This window comes from Bactrocera oleae, chromosome 3 (assembly GCF_042242935.1).
Source record: "Bactrocera oleae isolate idBacOlea1 chromosome 3, idBacOlea1, whole genome shotgun sequence".
Taxonomy (NCBI): Eukaryota; Metazoa; Arthropoda; class Insecta; order Diptera; family Tephritidae; genus Bactrocera; species Bactrocera oleae.
The window spans coordinates 24,733,291-24,755,082 of NC_091537.1; the positions used below are offsets into that span (position 1 = coordinate 24,733,291).

Genomic DNA, 21,792 nt, shown 5'->3' on the forward strand with positions numbered 1-21,792 from the left:
TTGTCGCGTTCTACCCCGGACATTGCAGACTCAACAAGCATTTATTTAACATGGACTTAGTCTCTTCTGCAAACTGCCGGTTCTGTGGCATGGAGTCGGAAACCCCAGAACACCTGCTAGTGGACTGCACATCAGTCTGCAGAAGCAGAGTTAAGGCCCTGGGATCCATGTTTCCAAACAGGGATCACATCACTTCACTATCACCTAGCAGTATTTTGAATTTCATCAATATGCTGGGGCCAGATGAGTCGTTGTGACCTAGGGGAGGGCACAATAGACCATAGGTCGCGGTGCATACCTCTATCCTTATCTAATCTAATGTATATATGTATATCTCATTTTTTTAAATAATTTTTTTTACTTTTTTAAATAATTTTAGCTGACGCGAAGTAAGTTTTGCAATTAAACTAAATGAGCCTATGACCTATAATATAACATAATAAAATACCAAATTTAAATGTAATCCATTCACTATTTCGTCTTATAATGAATGTTGCGAGAGTATAAAATTTTGGGTTACACCCAATCTTCTTTACTTGTTCAAAATAACAAATTATTGAAAAACTGTGTGTAAACACAGTGCAGCAGTGGTGATTTTAAGCGTTTTATTGTCATTTAAAGCAAGTGTGTAGCATACTTTTAGGTGGAACGCTATCAAACGTCTTTATGCAATCATTCGCAGATGGGTAAAGTCCCAACAGGAAAGTTTATTGCAAGCAAATTATTTTTGCTAAATTTAAAATTTTTGTAGTATTTCTCAATATTATCTCATGATTCGGTAAATGGGGTAGAATTTTCACCACCAGCAGCATTATTTTTGCTAACGACGTTTTATGGGAAGTAGGCGTAGTAATTATATAATTTTTTTTATACTCCTATATTCAGAAAAAAACTTTCTAACTAACTGTAAGTTATGTTCAAATAACCAAAAAGTCTAAGAAATAAGCTCACTTCATTTTACTTAGGCTCCGGTTTCCGTTAGAACAGAATCATTTTTAACATCAAAATATGTTAGGAAATACCGAACCCATATCTTTATATAGGGAATATAATATTTGACAAGAACGGTTAGTCAGTCGCACCAAAATATTATATGTAAAAGACATTTCGTCATAATTTCAATAAAATATTCGGCGTAGAAGTATCTGGAAGGTCGAAAATCACAATCTTAGGTAAATGGGGCTTAAAAATGGTCTGTGCTGATTTCACCTAGGTAGGTAAGTAGGTAGGTAGAGTGGCTGTCCAACGACGCACCTAGGCGTATAGGAGGCCCATTGTGATACCACCGGGACTAATGTTCCCTCACTCTATCGTCTCCTCTCTGCACCAACCTATGTTCCTGATGAAGTTCATCAGTACAAATAATTTTATATTAGCAACTTCTGAGCTATAGCTATAGCTCTATATAGAGCTTTACATTCGCATAGAAGATGCTTAACAGTCTCCTCTTCTTCTACTTCTTGACAGCTTCTACAATAGTCGTTGTATGGTATACCTAGTCTACTGGCATGTCTACCAATTAGACAGTGACCTGTTAGTACTTCTATCAGAGTTCTTATATCATTCCTTTTAAATTTTAGTAGTCGGTTTGTGCGACTCACGCTCCATTCCTGCCACGTTAGTCTGCTGGTTGAGCAGGTTATTGATTGTCTCCATCGAGACTCAGCTATATTTATAACATGTTCGCTGATTAAGTGTTTGCAAGTTGCCAGAGGCATAAAGATACCCTCTTTTTCAGGGGTTAGTTGCAAAGTGGTGCCTGTTATGGCTAGTTCATCTGCTTCGCAGTTACCAGGAATATCACTATGTCCTGGAACCCATTGCAGGTTTATTGTGAAGTAGGATGTCAGATCTTCTAATAGGTCAAGACAATCTTTCACTAGCTTGGATGACACCATTGGAGACTTGAGTGATTTTAAGGCTGCTTGGCTATCCGTATATATATAAATGCTCCTTGTTGTGAGCACACTTTTTGTCAATACCACAAGGCTTTCTTTAATTGCTGTGATCTCCGCCTGCAAGACACTGCAGTGGTCTGGCAAACGGAAGGCGATGTTGGTGTCTAATGTTGCGCAAACGACACCACCTCCCACTCGATGATCCAGTTTGGATCCATCCGTGTAGATTCTAATTCCTGTATTCCTGTCCACCTCGTCCCTTTTCCACTCCTCTCTTGTGGGGAAGGCAATATTGTGGACCGAATTTGGTTTCCGTTCTATTGGATTGTGGAAATCCGTGGTTTTGGGTAGGAACGGGAATATAATGAGTATCCTTGAATGCCCCTTGTTGCATGCGACTAGTTGGGAGGATTTCCTCAGTCTAAGAGCTGACTTTGGTGCCACTTGCTTACAGAACAGGTCTGTTGGCAGTAAATGTATAATGACGTTTAGAGCCTGGCTTGGCGTTGTTCTAAGTGCTTTCCATTATTGGCCACCAAACCAATATACCGTATGTCCTGATTGGTCTGACAACTGTTGTATAAAGCCAATAAGTTACCCGAGGCGTAAGCCCCCATTTGGGGCCCACCATCCTTTTACAGGTGTAGAGTGCTGTGGCTGCCTTCTTGACCCTAGCATCCAAATTTTGTTTCCATGAAAGCTTCCTGTCTAAGATTAGTCCCTGGTAGCTTGCCTTATCTCCAATTGTTAGTCTGCAACCATTTATTATTGGCGCCGTAACTTCTGGAGCATTATGTTTTCTGGTGAAAAATACAAGCTCTGTCTTACCAGCATTTAACTTTAATCCGCACGATACTGCCCAGCGATTTATATCGTCCAAGATCGTTTGCATAAGGTTTGCGAGAGTATTCGGGAATTTGCCTCTGACCGATACTGCCACCACAGAGCTTAGTGCTGTTTCTGTGGATTTTCCTTTGAAATACGCATGCGGCGAACCAGCCAACTTTTCTGGTTTCAGTTTGTTTCTTATATGTAATTCTATTAGTCTTTCCAGAATTTTTAGAAGGAATGAGGAGAGGCTAATTGGCCTGAAGTCCTTTGGACTTGTATGCGAGCTTTTGCCTGCCTTTGGTATGTATATTACCTTGACTTCCCTCCAAAGCGAAGTGATATAGTTTAATTGCAGTGCCCCCTTAAGAATGGCAATTAGCCAATTCATTATGTAATTCTGCGACTGCTGCAATTGAGCCGGAAATAGACCGTCTGATCCCGGCGACTTGAAGGGCTTAAAGCTGTTTATTGCCCAGCGTACGTTGCTTTCTGACACTATGTTTATAAGAGTGGGGTCCATTTCTGCTCCACTGTCTTGAGAGCTGCCTGGGAAGTGGGTATCCATTAGTAGCCCCAAGGACTCTTCACTGGATACCGTCCAACTTCGGTCTGGCTTCTGAAGATAACCGATACTATGCACTGGTTGTGCCATTATTCTCCTAAGTCGAGACGCTTCCGCCGTGTTCTCGATATCAGGGGGGCCTTATTCTACCCCTGCTTCGTGTTATTGGACAAGCCACTTCTAGTGCTTGCCGGCACGATTCCGTGAGTCGACTAACGAGGATATCTAGATCCTCCTTGCTATTGGGCTGAAACGGTAGAATCATAGAGATACGTTTCTCCAGCTCTTGCATGTGCACCTGCCAGTTCGTTTTCCTATGATTCCTAAAGTTAATGCCTCTATCGGCCCTTTTCTCTATTGTACATTCAATATATCGGTGATCCAAAAAGGAATGTTCTTCGAGAACCCTCCATTGGGTTACCCTATCAATTAGTTCTTCCGACACAAGTGTTATATCCAGTACTTCTTGTCGGTTTCTTGTAATAAATGTTGGCGTGCTTCCCTTATTACACACCAGTAACTTAGTACCTAGTAGGTAATTAAAGAGACACTCACCTCTGTCATTGACATCTGTGCTGCCCCAGATTGTGTGATGAGCATTGGAGTCGCATCCAAGTATTGTCATGCACTTGGATGCCTCGCTATCCCGTACCACCTCTTTTACCACCAGAGGTGGCACCAGCTCTTGCTCGTATGGCATATAGCACGACACTAGCCTGTAACTGCTTGTGCCCGTTTCCCAGCTTACTGCTGCTGTGTCGTTGTTGCTTTAACTATGTAATATAAAAACATTAAGGTTTTTCTTTGCCATTATGCAGGCTCTGATTTTACCTTCACAGTCACCCATCAGCAACTTATAGTTCGGCGTCCTCAGTCCGCAAATACGCCCTCCATTAACCCATGGCTCCTGAATGAGGACAAATTCAGGCTGTTCCATTGCCATGCGGTTAATTAGGGATGCTGAAGCTAGTTTGCTATGATGGAGATTAATTTGTAGAAGACGCATTAACTATTGTTATATCTGCGTCTTCCTGAGAGTCGCTTAAAAGCTCTTTCTCAGTATACAAGCTGGAAAGTCTGGCCGCAAGCTCAGACCCGGAAGAAGGACACTCACCTTGCTCCATATTTTCCGCGTCGCTCGAGTACTCCATAGGATCTTCCTCTACTTCGCATATCTCTTTCCCCGATGCCAGATGGTCTGCAGCATCGGCGTCCGACTTGTAAGGCGTTATCCTCACTTTCGTGAACCCGTAATTTATCTCCCCGCCACTTTTCGTCAGCGGTTCGATGGATTCTTTCGTTAATAACAGCAGAATCTGCATCGTGGCCCTTTTGGTTTCCACGCCAGATTCTGCTACGCTGTCCTCAAATGTCTTGACATACTTCCACCCTTCCGTGGGTAGGTTGCAGGCTCTTATGAGCTGCATAATCTGGTCCGGCTGTGATGGTGTAGCCGGGATCCATACCCTTGCCCTTGGTCTGGATGGTATGTCCTTCTACCAATTTTGCGCCGGGGTATACCTCTCCCACCTTGGCTATAGCAGCTTTGTAGAGACCGACCGATCTCTCGTCGTCGCAAGCAATCATTTTGATCTGGCCCTGGTACCAGCCGGCATCTGCGCATGACGGTGGCGGACCCGGATTGCTTAATAGCACTTCCAGCGCCACATTTGTCAGCGCAGCCTGCACCCATTTCAATTGGGCTCTGGGGATTCTTCCTTCGGGATCTCCCTCATCCAGAACGCCAATGACAATTCGGTTCCGTGCCACTTCTGCAAATGATTTTTCGGGCGTTACACCCATGGTCTTCGGCCTCTTGGCTGACGGCTTTGCCTCTTCAGCTGACCTTTGTCGCTTGGCTGCCTTTACCGGCGGCTCCAACTTGAAGTTGGGTATGACTGCTCTCGCACAGTCAATCGATGCTTGAAGCTCCTTCGTTGGCGGCTTTAGCTCTACCAACCTTAGTAAGTATGCGGCGCGTCGCCTCTCCGCATACTTTGCCTTTGAGGGGTCCTGCATGCTAAATGCAGACCACTCCCTGGCAGATGCACTTCCAGCAGCAGCCCCTTTGGCATCTCCTCCTTCCCCCTGCTTCTCAGCCGTGTTTTGGCTGCAGGGTTTGGGTCTGGCTACCTCCGGAGCTACCACTTTCTGTGGGCCAGCTTTAGCTTCTGCCCCTTTACTAGTGCTTCCCTTGTCTTCTGGACCAAGCTTCGCTCCTGTCCTCTTAGTGTTTGTTGAGCTCGCTCCAAACGCTGCTCTTTTTTGGGAGCAACTAGCCCTCTCCTGCTTTTTTTCTGGAGATCCGGGCTCTCTCCGATTTTTGTTTTTCATTCTGTGTTGTGTTTGTTTATTCTGGTTCATTGGTGGTCCCACGAGTGTGGGGGAAAGTATGTCCGCTTGCGCATAGCCCCCGTTGCGCAAGTAAGGCTATCTTATTACAGAGGGAGCCAGGTATCCGTAAGCTCCGTTCGAGACTGGGCTATTTAAGGGCCCCCAGCCAGGTTGATCCTCGGCACGGGTCGCATGACACCTTAATCCAGCCCTTTTGATTTCACCTATGTTAAAGGAATAATTCTCAACACATTTTATTAATTTAACTCAAACATATATATCTATATTTGTTTAGAAAGTCAATCAGGATAATGGAAATTAATACATTAGTTATATTGGGGCTGAGGGACCAAACAAGATATAAGGATCTTCACATTCAGACAATGAGAAATTAAGTGAAATTAAATATTAACCACATCCACTCTGCACAGTTATATTAAAAACTATTCATATGGCGATAACTAACTAAATTAATACGTGAAAAGAATTAAAACCTACTTGACCAATTTTAATCAAATAACATCAGTGTGAAATTACCTACAAAACACGCCTACTTCTTTTATATTCTATAAATTCCATATGATTATTTCAATTTATAGTATATAGGATAAGCAATAAGCAATGAAGTTATCGAAATATATTTTTGGTATGCCATCTGATGTCCAAAAATTGTTCAAATCGGACCACAGCTGTTCAAGTCCCATCTACCGAATATGTGGAACCCTGTACCAGGGCTGACTTTGTATCAAAGTATATGTCAATCCATGAGATCTATTAATGAAATATATACCAAAATAAGGTAAAATCTGGTCAAAATTTCTCCTAACCCATATACCGCACCCACATACCAAATATAAAGATTTTCGAACTGCTGGTTGTTTTATACCGCATATAGAGGTCATTATGTAAGTTACTTAATGGATCGTTATTATTGCTGACTCCATACCGAATATATCATTCTAAAAATTAGGTGAAAAAATCTTTTCGAGTGTACTTGAGCAATGTCAAAATTTAATGCGATCAGTAAAGACTTCCGCCTAGCCGCAATCAAACTTAATCCTCTTTGTATAAATCAAAATGTATGAAATTTTAATGAAATTAAGTGGAAACGTTTTCCTAAATATAATGTCGTTAAACCCTGAATTTTAATGGTAGCTTGGTCTGAACTAGTTATCCTTAATATAATGATTTCCGATTCTCTGATTGACCTTTCCCTGGTATACGGTGTACGGTATACCACAATACTCAATATAGTCCTTCTGGGGTTAAATATTTCTCATTTCTGTAAAATAGGTTGATTTTAATATAAATGTTTCAGTCTCTTTCTGTGCATTCCCATTTACTAGTATTGATGCGACATCAACACTACCAAATATTATAATTTTGTAATGCGTCCTGTATTGTTGATGCAACATTACTATTGCTGTAACATTTGAAGAAGTTTAAGGGTAGCTAATTTTCGGCGACCATGTACCCGAGAGCACTTATGTGGATCAACTCGTCCCTTTCTCCAGTATCTTCTATAGTTGTATCACTGAACTCTTTATTAAGTCTATTAATTACCTCCTTGCATATTCTTGAATAGTGCGACTTCATGTTGGTACAACACACAGCTTTCATTACTGATTGACCTATAATTCTAAACATATTTTCCGATAAAACAGAGACACACTTTCCGTCTTCTGTTAAACTCATAAGTGTAAGTAGTAGTCATTGAATTTAAAGCAACCTTCATAGTGATTGCATTCATGAATATGTGGATTATACCGTCGTTCCTATCGCTCTTTGCTGAAGATGGGATGCACAGAATTCTCATTTCTGATCATCTGTCAGCCCTCTCCTAACTGTTAGCACTACCTCTAATTCACTTGAATATTGTTTGAAGGGATGTTAAGGATAACTAAAAGTCCTTCGTAAATGGACATCTCATAGTAGCTTCTCGCCTCTTGAAGCGGTTTAACTCTACACTTCCACCATATTAATGCGTCGTATGGTTCTGTAGCACGAGCAAGAGAACTTGTGCCGTCTTAAGACGTGACACCAATTTGGGACAATGACTTTGACAGTATTTTCAAATATGATGAATAATAGAAGCCTTACATTCAATATGTTCTCTTCCGCATAGTTTTTCTTACAGAACGACACGGTGATACTATATAACCCTGAAGAATGCTCTAGTTGTATACCTTAAACAAAATTTATTAACATATGGCATCGGTAGTTTTTTTAATCACCACACAATTTTTTGTTATAACGACTTTATAGGTACGTATGTATGTATGTACATTCACCGGTTTATGACTAAATTATAAAAATCACATTAGCACGGTTCTTACTTAAAGCTCAACAACTAAGGTAATAGAATTAACTAAACTAAGGGTGAGGTATGAGGGTGGGGATGGAATACGAGCGTAACATAGCGCATCCATGATCAGCAGAAATGCAAACTGTTGAATTTTTCACGGTCGTTGCGCACCATATTATTATATTTCCATTTATCCTCTGACGGCGATTTATGGCTGCCCCAATTATTGGAAGTACTCGAGCTGTTCGATGACCGTTGTTCCATCGCATATTTGGTAGCTTCGGCATGTGGCTTACCATTCGTCGCATTAGAGTTTCCTTGATCTGTTGGCGAAATGTGACGTTCCATGCGCTCGGCGTAAACCATTTTGAAGGATGAGAGTGAACGTAAGAGGGTATCTTCTGTATTGTCCAGGAATTGTCAAATAACCAAATGTATAAAGTCTACTGAAGTTTTGCTTGACTGCTCACGTTATCCAAGTAGCCCTAATACGTGTTCACGGTACGTGCTGGATTTGTGTTAGAACTTTAAGTTCTAAATTGTTGCCGGTATTGCCGGTGCGTGAGCCTTTGCAAACAGCGAGGTTTTTGGACAAGCTGCAAGCATAGTGAAAGTGCATAGCATTGGTGATTCGACTATTAGAGATGGAAAAAAAATTAGTTTGTAATACTTACTGCAAGGTCTTCAGTAGCTTCAGCTTGGAATCGTTGGGCGAGGGTCTCAGCATTGACACCAATCGGTCTGACAAACTGTCATCTGTTTAATATGTTATTGAGTGCAGCGACACTATTTTTCCCGTTAGCAACGTGTGCAGATGTATTTGCGCAGAAGCGAATGCCTGTAATGATTTTTTGATTTGCTATCTAATCGTTGTACAAAGACTATTGCTGCTCTCTGTCGCCTTTCTCAGTGGCGCTGTGACACCTTACTATAGCGCTCACGTGCATTACAAGGCCTTAAATATTTTCGCCGTGTTGCAGAAAGCTGAAAATGCCAGCTTCCAGACAACTGCAGCGCCAGCGCAGTTCTAAAGTCATTGAGCGGCAAGCTGCCAGCCGGGCAATGTATTGTAGTACAGTATCCCCTGGATAATTGCTCTTCAAAAATTGCACAATTTTTGATTGAATTAACTGGGGAATCAATTAACCGATACACGTTTCATTAAACAATTCGTTCAATTACAGGAATCCCGCTTAATTGGACAACCTAATCAATTTAAAGAAAAATCATATGTGAAATTTGGATATTTACAGTCGACGTCCACAAATATGAAATATATAATGTAAGACCGTCAGTTTAGTCGCCACGAAATATTTTCCTTTTATATTGAAATAAGAAACCATGGAATGTATGCAAAAAAATGGTCTTCTTTTATTTTCATATAAAAAAAAACCAAAAGTAAATATATACATACTTGTATGTGTTCAATCGTGTTAACGTAAATCTGTATATTTAGTCACTAAGTTTGTATATAAAAAAATTAAAATGCATTTGATGTTGAACAAAAGTAGTAAATTTGTGTAGAACATCAGTTTGCCAGAAATTCCGCCATTAAAAGCTGATGATTTTTTTATCTGCAACCTCTTTTGCATAGCCTCTTCTCGTAGACTTCTCAGTAAAAGCGTTTTGGAACTGTCAATATTATTCTCAACAGCCCGCTGTATACATTTACGAAAACATTGAATTGCCTTCTTTAAAAATTCTGTTCTAGCATTTTTTTAATGATTCTTTGGATATTTTCTTCCATGACATTATTTGGTTTGTTTGAAGTAGGTTTTTGGTAGGTAGGTCATTGACATTAAACTGCTGCGGGAATGCAGTTTTAAATACATTACTAACTCATGGCAGGCCGGTGGCTTCGGGCGTTATCCAACAACAAAGGGGCCTTCATGATGGTACATAGTTCTCTCTCGAATGGACATATGTATGTTTTGTCTGGTAGCATTTTCCAATAAAGGCCGGACTCATCGGCATTAAACACTGCTTCACTTAAGAGATTATGTTTTTTTACGACACTCGAAAGTTCTTTAATGAGTTTTCTACAAGTTCTTTTGACGAGGATAATTTTTCACCAGATTCCTTCAGCAGCCTGAATCCGTATCTCTTTTAAAATTCGAAACACGAATGGAAAAGAATCCGATCCAGACAGCAAAGCCTATTGCTATCGCCAAAAATATTATTTGCAGATTGAACAAAGAGCATGATAAATAAAACAAATCAAAAGAACACAGCCTACTGAAAGAAAAGAGTGTTAAGTGTGTAAAATACTTCGTTCGTATTAACATATTGGACATTCACAAGAAAAACTTTCATACTTGTATTACTGGACGTCGACTGTATTTAGTTCCTAGAAATGATATTTAGATATTTAAAAATAATATTAGTATATAACAATACTTCAAACGGAAAAAATATAAGGAACAAAAAGTGATCATAGTTATAGAAAAAATAAATTTAAGGAACAAAAACAATTTATAACATTGTGTATGTATACGCAGCAATTACATTTACATATTTAGTCATCGTTACTCACATTTTTAAATTGTTCAATCTACGTGAAATAACATCCCTAATTCACACAAAAACTTGTCTTCTGAATAAAAATATGTTTGAAGTTCTTGTATGTACTTTAAAACTTCGAGAACTGAAAGAGGCTTTGGAGGATCATTTTCTATTTCTTGCAATTACCTTGGGAAATTAAAGGTATACATATTAACCGGGTTCAATTAAGCGCGAAATTTTACACGTATTTTCTATGCAATACTTGTATATTTTTTACCGATCAGGTGATACAAATAAGCGTGAAAATCAATTGACCGAGAGTCAATTAAGCGGGGGATTACTATATTTTGATGTTATTGTATGCGACGCGTCTCAATTTTTCCGTTGAATCAGCAAATGCAAATCAGCCACTCGACTGGTTTCGCTGTGTACTCAGCGCGATTTGCGGTGGGCGGTCGGCGGCCGGGAACAGAGCATTCCGCAGCCAAGAGATACTCTCTAGATGGTTCGACAAAATAACCTGCTGTCGCTACTGCTGCTGCTGCCAACCAGCCAACAAACCAAGCAGAGTGCGCGTCATTAGCCAACGACAAGCAATGCAGGTGGATAATTAATACAAATACAACAAAAAGCAGTTGTTTCCTGCAAGGTTGGTCTCAGGCGCTGACAGTATGCGAGGCCTAGTTTTTTAGAAACTGAATTAAAATTAATTTAATTTTTTTCAGAAAATTCAATATTATTACTTAGTTTTTCTGCTTAACTTCAATTAAAAAATATTGTATATTTTAATACTAAATGTAATATTAATATTTCGAAAACAAAATTTTAAATTTTTACCGAAATTTTGTAGCTAACGCCAGGTATTTTTCATGTGAGCAAGTATGTATGGTAAACTACCAGTATTTCGGATAGCTGCTGCATTACTTTATTATTGCTCAGCCGCTTGTGATGAAAGTTACCAGTCGCATTGCATCAGCCATTTTCTGACCAATGAATTACCACAAGTATGATGAACATATACAAACAGAAATACATACCTACACGAACACTGCATACATATTATATATAGAATCAAAATCACACCTTTAAGCGTGTGAGTTATGCAAAAATTGGTCAAAATACAATACCCAGGAGGGAGGCGTGTGGTCAAACATCATAATCAGACCGTTTTATATAAAGTATAACTGTTGCTAATATATATGTATGTATGTACATTGTAGATATTTCTGTCTGCACTTTTAATAATACGTCATATTGAGGAATTTTGACTTACACACATACAGATATTCTATATAAATTCCGACGTGACAAAAACACCATGGCGCAAAGTATATAAAGACAGACACCCGAGCCCAGCTTTTATGCAAACATTTACTGACAGCTTGCACATCTACCGCTCAACTTTCGCGCAAAATTTAATAAAAACATAGTCAACATTCAAATTCCAAAAATAAAAGAAAAAAAAGAAAAATTTCAAAAAAAGGCTCAAGGTAAATTCTGCTAATATTATTACCTAATAATAACATGGCACTTTCAAATAAATTTAACTAACCTTTAAAAATACTAACTAGGCATCAAAAAATAATTCGTAACCCGAATAATTTTTTGTCAGCACTAAATATACCGTTATTAATTCCTTATTTTCACTTGATCAGTTTTATTATGCATTTTGTGAAGTTGCTTGCTTTACTCCAAAGATTCTTACAATCGTCTGAAGCAATCGAAACCTTAACTAAAAACAAATATTACTTTTGTCCGTCAAATTATTTTTTGTTTCACTGGAAAATTTGTAATTTACCGAGTTGAGCTCTTTTCGTACTTCACACAGTATTTTGTTTTTAAATAATAGCTGAAAGCAGTACCTTTTTATAAAGTTATTCATGTTCCTTTCGTAATACAGAGATAAAGAATACAAGAATGAAAGAAATGAAAGAAAGATTGATTGATCTCCATAACGCCACAAAATGTTATTTCTTCATAAAGATGTTTTGTTCACATCTTCTTTTTCCAAAAATGTGGATAACACAGATTATCATATTTATTCATATTATTCGAAAATTGGATGAAATTTAGTTTAAAAATACTTTTATTCATGTTTTAGAATAACTTGTTTTAATAATCAATGTATGCCAACAATTGCACCTTTATTTGATGTTTGACAGAGAATTTTGTTCTGCCTTATCAAATTTTTCAAATGTTGCTCTTTAGGAGGCTGGTAGACCCCTCCTTTTTAAGCGGGTTTAATTTCATCATTGAAGCCAGACAATAATTAGCTAATGGATTTGAATGTTCCCGGAATTTAAGTTCGTATTTCTTTCTGATGTCCTTTGTATTATGTCAATGTTGGTTGCAAAGTATTGGAATACAAGTTTATTTTATATAAATGAATTATTTTCTGCAAAAGGCAAAGTTCCAAATCTTCTTCTGAAAGCTTTCTTTATTTTTAAGAAAATTCACACTTATTTACAGGGACTCAAAATATATTTATTTCCTACTCTTTTAAGTAATGAATATGAGTTGATTTTCTATCCAAGTGATCACTTCCAAAATATTGTTATAATACTTGTAAGGCTGTTTTCTTCACATAAAAAGGAAAAAAGGGTATAATAGACTTCTTTGTTCTTTCTTTAGTTAGAAAAAAACTAATTTATAGTGTTCTACATACTACTGTGATCAAAAAGGTGATTATCGTGGTGTGGTACACTACACTACCACTGGGCCAGTCGGCCAACAAAGAATATTATTTGAGCGTTATGCGTCGTTTGCTTCAAGATATTCGTCAGAAACGGACGGAATTATAGGCGTTCAAATGGTTACTTCATCACGATAATGCAACATGCCATACTGCACTGCTTCTTCGTGACTTTTTTTCCAAATTCATATCGATTGAGCAGATAAAAACGGAATAGAAGATGGTCTTGAAGCTTATACCGCAAAAAGACTATTCCGACTGTGTCGAAGACTGGTAAAAGCGTGGGCAAAAGTGCGTTTTATAGGACGGGGATTGCTTTTAAGGGGATGAGATTAATTTGTAAGCATAAATAAAGAATTTATATTTTTAAACAAATTCGCCATTATTTTTATAGTATATATAGTAGCAGTTTTACCGCAAAAATAAAAGATGTGTATTTTAAGATGGCAAAGGAAAGGTTTTGAATTTCGACGACAAAACTTTTTACAGAAGAGCAAATACTAATCATACACATATTTAACCGCAGTTAGGATTTAGGCACAAGACCAATCGTGTGGTTAACGCGCACATAAACCACTCGACAACGGCTTTCATCGACTGAATTGCTACATTTATAATATATTCATTATAATTAGGCCCTGTTAAAACGAGCCTTTAAACAAAAGCGAAAAGATCACGTGTTTTAGTACGTCATATCAACAACTATATTAGCGTAAATATATTCCGAACTAATGTTTTAAAAATAGTAAAAAACAAGAAATTAAATTTATGATGGGAAAATTATATTACAAAACCACTGAACTTCTTATTTAAGTCGTGCTCGTGACGTGTAGTTTATTTTTCAACGCACAAAACGCTTTGCAATAAACAACACACTTGAAAAATGGGCAAAGTAATGATTAAGACGACAAGACTCACCTAAATTAGAAACAAACAGTCGATATTAAACTCATCTAAGCCTCATTTACCTAAAATTGCCGAACCAACCAAACATTATAGCTATATAGGAAACCCCCAACACGCGCATAGAGCAGACATGATGTAAAAAACCTACCAACCCGATTGAGACGAATCGTCTTCGTATCTGCAATTCGTTGAGTTTCACACGTAACCACTTCGTAATTTATGCAAAACGAGAGTTCAAGGAAAATAAATAAACAAAACTAGTTGACAAGAGCTGGCGTACTTTTAATTATCTATATATTTGTTTAGAGAAAAAAAACACGCCTTGAGCACATGCCAGAGGCCGTTGTATAAATCCGCCAGCTCACCCATGACTCCAAACAGTTCGTTGAACAAAGTCAAAGCGTTAGGATCGTTTAAAACCGTACGCGTCTAAAAAGAAAAAATCAAATCAGCAGACCAACCCAAAGTAACAAAATACATGTTAGCATTGGAAATTTTTCGAAACCGATGTCAATTAAACTTGTGTGTCAATGAATAACCGCGCAGATACCAAAGCGAAGCTACTTAACAACCTAAGGTAAGTTTGAGACCCACTTGCTTAAATGATTTCTTGTATTTCGTACTGCTAAATGTCTCACTTTCTTTCCTTTACAGTCTTTCTAAACATTTATCATCCAAACAAGGCGGCTCACGTACCACCAATTGCGGTAATTGTCTAGAATTTGCGTTGCTAACGCTGCTACAGAACGTTCCTTGAATCGAACGCCATCTAACACTTCCCCATAGACTGAGCAATAAGTTCTTCGACTAAGCTCTACAATTGCTTCTGTTAATAACCAACCCGGCTCATACGTTAACACGTCGTTAGTTTTTCTAGTACTTCGTTTTTTAAGTGAAAAGAAAATTTAGTAAACCACAACAAAAAAATGGTCCAAAAACATCGTTCAGTTTCTAAAGCCACCCTCGCCAAGGATTTGAGCCCGATGCGCAACATGACAATTAACAAGCAGGCCCTCGCCTCGAGTCCCGCCAACGGCATGGCGCTGAGCTTCGGTGGCCGCTTATGTGTGCCCTCGGCAACATCGAGTAGCTGCAACAACGCCGACAAATGGAAATACAACAACATGGTGAACAATCAACGCGAACAATTCAACAGTTTGCACTTCTGCTAAGCTGCAGGCAGTGGCCACCGATAGCGGGCGTCCAAAGTTCTAGTTAGAAATTTTTGAAAATGTTACTCGCTAAAGCAGCAAGATCGGCGTACATGTTTAGACGCAAAAGGCTTACAAACACACACATTTATATATAAATATATATATATATATTAATATATATATGTAATGTTAAATACCATCCAAGTTGTTTCTTAGCATTCCAATAAATTATATATTTTAGAGTTAAACATTAGAAATGTGTATAATCGTATGTGTAGGACCTGTTGTGATTTCACTGGCTGTCATTGAATAACATAAACTGTTATTGACGGCGAGTTTATTTGCATTGCAAATTAAGTGGAAAAATAACAGAAACAGCTAGCAAGCAGCTAGCAACTACGTTTAGTTTGGCGAAAGTCTAGCAGCGAATTGGCAAAATGTTCTGTAGTAAAGAGGCTGTGGGGAAGGTTTTAATTTACTAAAATGCCACTGTATATAGAGCATATAGCAATTACCACATGGACTGAAATGTCTTTGGCCCATAGATGAAAGAACGCTTTTTTCAATGAGAATGGTTTTGCTCTTCGGCATAAACTCCTTGTAAAGTAAATGCATTTGCTATAACGGTCTTTTAACATTTAGTTAACAGTTCGATGGTGTGGAGCTTCGAGCCTACAAAATAGCCGATTTTTCTATCTTGACCCCCTCATGCGTGTGAAATATTTTTTCAGCGATCCACATCTTCATTCTAGCAAAGATTATATAGACGCTGGAGGCCAAATCCGGACAATACGGTGGTTGGTGGGCGGTCTCATAACCTAAATCCTTCAATTTATCGGTCTTATCCCAAGCGTTATCTTTGTAAAAAAGTCTATTTGGATATATGTGGAAGATTAGCTTCGCTCCATCCCGATTGAATAAACTAAAAAGTTGTTCATGATTTCCGTCGTTAATCCCAAAACATTTTTCTTCATTAAGCTAATGTCTAATAACTTAAAATCGGAATAACCGCAGCCACATACCTACTGTATGTCTTAGCACAGTCGCGTGCATACCAAAGACAACACCGTCACGTGTCGTATATTATGCGTATCTGCAATGCAGATTTTTGTACCGTTATACTTTTTCTTTTTTATGGAGAAAGCCAATCCAGCACGCGATTTCGCTTCTCCACCAAAATGGCTGAAGTCATCACAAAGCGCACGCACGCTTGCAAAGTGCAAGCAAATAGCACAATAACAATTATACATACCTTATACGTACACATTCGGGGAGTGTATGTGTCTGTGCATGCAGAAATTTCACATATAAATTTTCGTTTGTTGTAATTTTTTTCAACTGCCACGAACCTTTGCCAAATTAAATTATTACATTGTACGCATATTGTTGTAATTGTTGTTGTGGATTTTATTTTGCAAATCCGCAAAATGGCGAACGACGCTCATATTTCATTGTTATTCGGTGTTATTGATGTCACATTTTGCATTGTGCTGAAGCCACAAATTGTAAGCAGATTATAAAAGCCGCACATACATGCCCACATACAAATATTGGCATGTATAATACATATGTACATGGGCAGAAATATACACATTCCTATATATTATATGCATAAGCATTAGTATATGCACATAGGCACAGTGCAATGATTCGTACAGTTTTCCACCTTCCGCAAGCTTCTCTTTATGATTATTTACCTGTATATACACATTCATGAATACTTACATATATATAAATTATTTTGGGATTAAACCAAAAGTCACATTTATTCATATTACAATAAATTGAATTTGGTTTTACACTAAACACGCACATAAAATTTAATATCTCTGACTTGTTTAGTGCTTGGTTTATCGCGCTCTTAGTATTTTTTAACAGTACCGTTATATGGGGAGTGGGCGGAGTTGCCACTCAACTCGTATCTTCATCCTTAACATTTATATATATATGTAACCCTATATCTAACTCGATTAGTTTAAGGTAATCCAAACAACCGTTAGGTGAACAAAACTATTATACTCTGTAACAAGAAGTTGCGAGAGTATCAAAATAGTTTTATAGTCAGCAGGTTGGAGAAGTGTTCCCTCCATAAACTCAGTATTCTCTGGGCATCGGTGACCAGACTACCTTCTATAAGTCGCCGCATCTTTTCGTAGAATTTACTAGGATTACCCCCGTATGCCAGCTTCACAAGCTGTTCGTACTCACGCAATTCTTTCTATTTCTTTTTTCGTCTGCAAATGCGTCTCGCTTACCACTTCAGTTCTCGGATTTATCCCATCCCGCACGTGTTGTTCTTCATCGTAACGATGCGTGGTAGGTAGTCTACAGTAGAGAACCTTGCCGAAATCTAATTGTAGAAAACTGCTCGACTGCCTGTTGTGATTGCAGCTTTTCGGTGTCGAACTCCCCTTGTGTTTGTTGGCAAACGTTCTTCGTTGCACAGAGGCATATCTTCGTACGCACGTTTTTAATACTGGAGATGACCGTCTTTCACAACATGATCGATATGGTTGCGCGATTGTCGATCCAGAGACAGCCAAGACGGATTTTCTTACAACGGAATCTGGTGCTACAGACAACCATTTTTCCGTCCTCGGCGAAGTCGATCAGCCTCAGCCCATTTGGGAATGTTTCGTTATGGAGACTAAATTTTCCAACTGTTTTACCGAAAACGCATGTTTCTCCACCTTAGTGAAACCGCTAAGCACGATTTTACATCATGGTAGGGGCAGCGCTTATAGGCGAGAGAGTCTCTCTTCCATCACAAATCCAACACACAATTTGTGCTCCTTTATATGGTCCGTTTTTTTGTGGTGGGTCCGGAAACGGAGGTGTCTTGGCTGTTCACTCCTAGGTATATGATAGTCAAAGACTTCCCTGACTTAACTGAACTTCTATATAAGGCCTCATCCTCCCGTAGTTACTTAAATAGGCTCGACAAAATTTTGTTGTTATGCTCTTGCAACATGTTGTAACAGACTATAATAGTTTTGTTCAACTAACGACTAGTTTTGTTCAGACGGTTAGTATTGGATGGACGTAATCGGACAACTGCCACGCCTACAAAACGCCATTAACCGAAAATCAATAAACTGCCATAACAAAGCTCCATAATAAAATACAAAACTGTTATTTGGTACAACGAATCGCATTAGGGAGGAACATCTTCAATTTGAAAAAAAAAATTTAAGTGGGCGTGGAACCGCCCTATAAAAGGTTTAATGTGCATATCTTCTCACACACTGAAGCTATTATACCAAATTTACTCAAAGCAAATATTTTTAGCCCTTCTATCGACGGTGTGGAAATGGGTGGTATCGGGCGATAGCTCCGCCAATTCACCATAAACGGTTTTGATGAAATCTACTAAAAGTACGATAACTCATGAAATAAATAAGCGAAAGAAATTAAATTTTACACATATGATGGTACATTTGATGATTTCTTCACTTTCCGGTATACAAATCAGGAAGCAATTAGTATAACGGAATAAAACTTTGCACGAATAGTGCCTTTAAAGGATAAAATTGGATCAAAATTTGGCTTAGCCCCAATATAACTAACATCAGGATTTTCGAACATCCAGCTGACTTTACTCAATATGATTGCTGATGGTATGTGAGGTACCTGAATGAAACCCTGGAAGCATTTTATTAGTTGTGGCATGTTAATAGTATGTGGTATTGGTTAAAATAGATAAAATCGGGTCAACATTACCCTCAACTCCCATATACTGCATATAATGATTTTCATTTTTCTAACAAATTTTATGCCAAATATGTAGTTCAATGCTCCCAATATATCCCATATAATGACTTCCGTCTTTCCACCTGTCTTCAAACCGTTCAGGTTGGTCAAAATAAGATATTTTAATGAAATTATATGGACAAGTTTTCTTAAAAAGTATGTGGTTTGGCGCTCAATTAGAATATGTACCCTGGACTTGTTATATTTATAACCAAATCTAACTTATGTACCGGTATGTACAAATAATTTACACTACAACGTACGGGTACAGCATCTGCTATTTACAATTACAACACTACCTTTACCGGTCAATTAATTTCCTTACGTGATTATACTTGCCCAACAAAGCACGATAATATAATGAATATTAGTTTGTTTTGATTATATGCAAATTTTTGGATGTCAGTTCAACAACAAGGGAGGTCTGGCGAACACGAATAAACCAGTTATTATGCATATTCGTTTAAAGTCGTACGGGTTACCGGCTCAGTTGAAATCAAGTGGTTCCAAATTTGCAATTATGAATAGATAATGGTTTTTTGGTATGTATGTAGATATAATATTATATATTATTGTTATATATGTACAAACAAACATATTTGGTCATTGAAATAGTATCATATATATGTATGTATGCTGAGGTATGCTCTATCATTATAGTATTTACGAAAGTAATCTTAATGTAATTCATACTAAACCCTTTAGGGTTGAATTGAAATAAATATGGAAAATAGTTAAATTGGCCGAAACCAGCAGAGCCCTCGTGTTAGAAATAAGTTATTTTAAATCTGTATTTTCCGATTTACAACAATATATTGAGAAGGAAACGTATTTATATACAAACTTATGTAAATAGACAATTTGATTTTTCCAATAAAATCTTAGACACTTTTTATAAAAATGGTTATTTTACAGGTAAATAAGGTGAAGGTGATTCTTTACAAAGTAGTCTAACAGTGTTGGTTTCACGCGCAATTGATATTGACGTCAAGAACCAAAATGTGGCGGAGCATTTACCTATGACGGTAATGTTGGGCCCATCTTCAATTTTAACAAGAAAAACATTAACTCCCATCCATCCCCATTTTTCAATTTTGAACTCTTGTATCATCTCGGGTCTCATATCATCATCTGCATTTTCATATGTCTCTAGCGTATTTATTTATAGATTTAACGCATTTTTAGTAGTTTTTAACCAATATATGGGGTATGGGCGGGGTTATCATCCGATTTCACTTACTTTACACTATCGTAAGAAGGTTGAACACATTTGTCCTGTGCAAATTTGGATAATATGGCTTTATTGGTCGGAAAGATATACTTGTATACATTAAACTTATTAAGGGCTTATTTTTTTAAAGATTTTTGAACCACAGATTAATTTTTACTGAAGTTAAAACTTCTACGTGCTTTTTTTTTTGGTTTTTGCTATAAAAAATCGAAATTTAGGGAATTTTTGATTGATAGTTCATTCTATGCGTTTACATATGCTGAGGGTGCCCTACAAATTTCAAGACCTTCATTCAAGCCGTTTTTGAAATAAGGAGGAAAATATGAAAAATACAGTTTTGGGAAAAATTCGTTTAAAGTTTCAACTCTGCCAACTAAGCGCTTCGAACATCTCCTTCTTCTAACTGCTGTATTTTTAAAAGGACTTCGAATGAACACCTGTACCAAGTTCCGTATTGATATCTCAATTTTTATTCAAGATACAGCTTGCACAGACAGACGGACGAACAGACAGACAGTCGGCCGGATTTCAACTCATTAACCTGATCTTTTATATATTATATATATAACCCTGTATCTAACTCGATTATTTTTAGGTGTTACAAACAACCGTTGGGTGAACAAAAATATTATACTCTGTAGCAACATGTTGCAAGAGCATGCAAAGTGGGGCACTAAAGCGCAGACAGACGAACAGACAAACGAACATGGCTAAATCAACTCAGCTCGTCATCAGGATCATATACTTATATCTTACAGGGTCTATGACGCTCTCTTCTGGATGTTACAAATTTCGTGGTAAATTTTATGTACCCTATTCAGGATACAAAAAACCAATAAACACATCAGCAGGTAAATTATACCAGATAGTCACGTTTTCTGATTCCAAAAAAAGCTGGAGTATCTCTTTAAGGCAGTTTCTAAATCCAAACGTGATCTTTGCGACGTAAATATCCTAACAAGCATTGTATACAGGTATAAGTAGTTAGCGATTACTTTCATTTTACTATATTCATTACAATATTCCTTTGATAAAAAATATTTATTTAAAGTAGTAAATAGTGACAAATGGCTCTGCCCGTACTTTGTCATGGTGCTTATTAAAAAGAATCCCTTTCCTCAATTCAATTAATGGACAATCTGTTACACTTCCTTCACACATCTACAGACACGCTTTCATAAAATCCTTCCGCACCCATCTCGGCCATGGCCATCTATTATCTCCCGTTGCGCCTTGTGTTTGTGCATTGTAATGCCCTTAAATTAAAATGTTCATAACACAATTTTCCAAACAACACAATTTGCAATGAACGATTTTAACGCTGCGATTCGGAAGCAATCATATTGGTCGGTGCGTTGTCGAGATGCCGTAGTGGCGGAGAAACGTCCGGGCGTCAGCAGTCATTAAATTATCACACATTTAACATCAAAACAATTGAAAAGTAGCATAACTCACTGGATTCTGTCGAGCATATGCCATGCTGAATAAGCTGTAAATGAGCCATAAACCGTCCCGTTAGGAATACAGCTATGCACAGAGAAATAGCACACTTACAGCATTTTGTAGATGTTCACTGAGCACATCGCGACCGTTAGTGCCGTGGAACCATGCTCTAAGCAATTCCGAC

The 21,792-nt window shown here is 37.9% G+C and overlaps 3 protein-coding genes and 1 pseudogene across 3 annotated transcripts; 1 reads left to right on the top strand and 3 right to left on the bottom strand.

The window, feature by feature from the left end:
• Positions 1-7,803: 7,803 nt before the first annotated feature.
• On the bottom strand, positions 7,804-8,296 carry LOC138855594 (uncharacterized). Its single transcript, XM_070106300.1, has one exon. It carries the CDS (start codon positions 8,294-8,296, stop codon positions 8,057-8,059), a length of 240 nt encoding a protein of 79 aa, XP_069962401.1. The 3' UTR covers positions 7,804-8,056.
• LOC106622217 (uncharacterized) lies at positions 8,238-8,657 on the bottom strand. Its single transcript, XM_036374031.2, has 2 exons — positions 8,605-8,657; positions 8,238-8,526 (listed from the first exon to the last, which is right to left on the bottom strand). The coding sequence occupies exons 1-2, from the start codon at positions 8,655-8,657 to the stop codon at positions 8,427-8,429; spliced, it is 153 nt and encodes a 50-aa protein (XP_036229924.2). The 3' UTR covers positions 8,238-8,426.
• A 5,730-nt stretch (positions 8,658-14,387) lies between these two features.
• Positions 14,388-15,023, top strand: LOC106622222 (uncharacterized). Its single transcript, XM_014241325.3, has 2 exons — positions 14,388-14,607; positions 14,685-15,023. Exons 1-2 carry the CDS (start codon positions 14,561-14,563, stop codon positions 14,785-14,787), a joined length of 150 nt encoding a protein of 49 aa, XP_014096800.1. The 5' UTR covers positions 14,388-14,560; the 3' UTR covers positions 14,788-15,023.
• A 2,131-nt stretch (positions 15,024-17,154) lies between these two features.
• LOC138855912 (uncharacterized) lies at positions 17,155-20,057 on the bottom strand (annotated as a pseudogene).
• Positions 20,058-21,792: the final 1,735 nt, after the last annotated feature.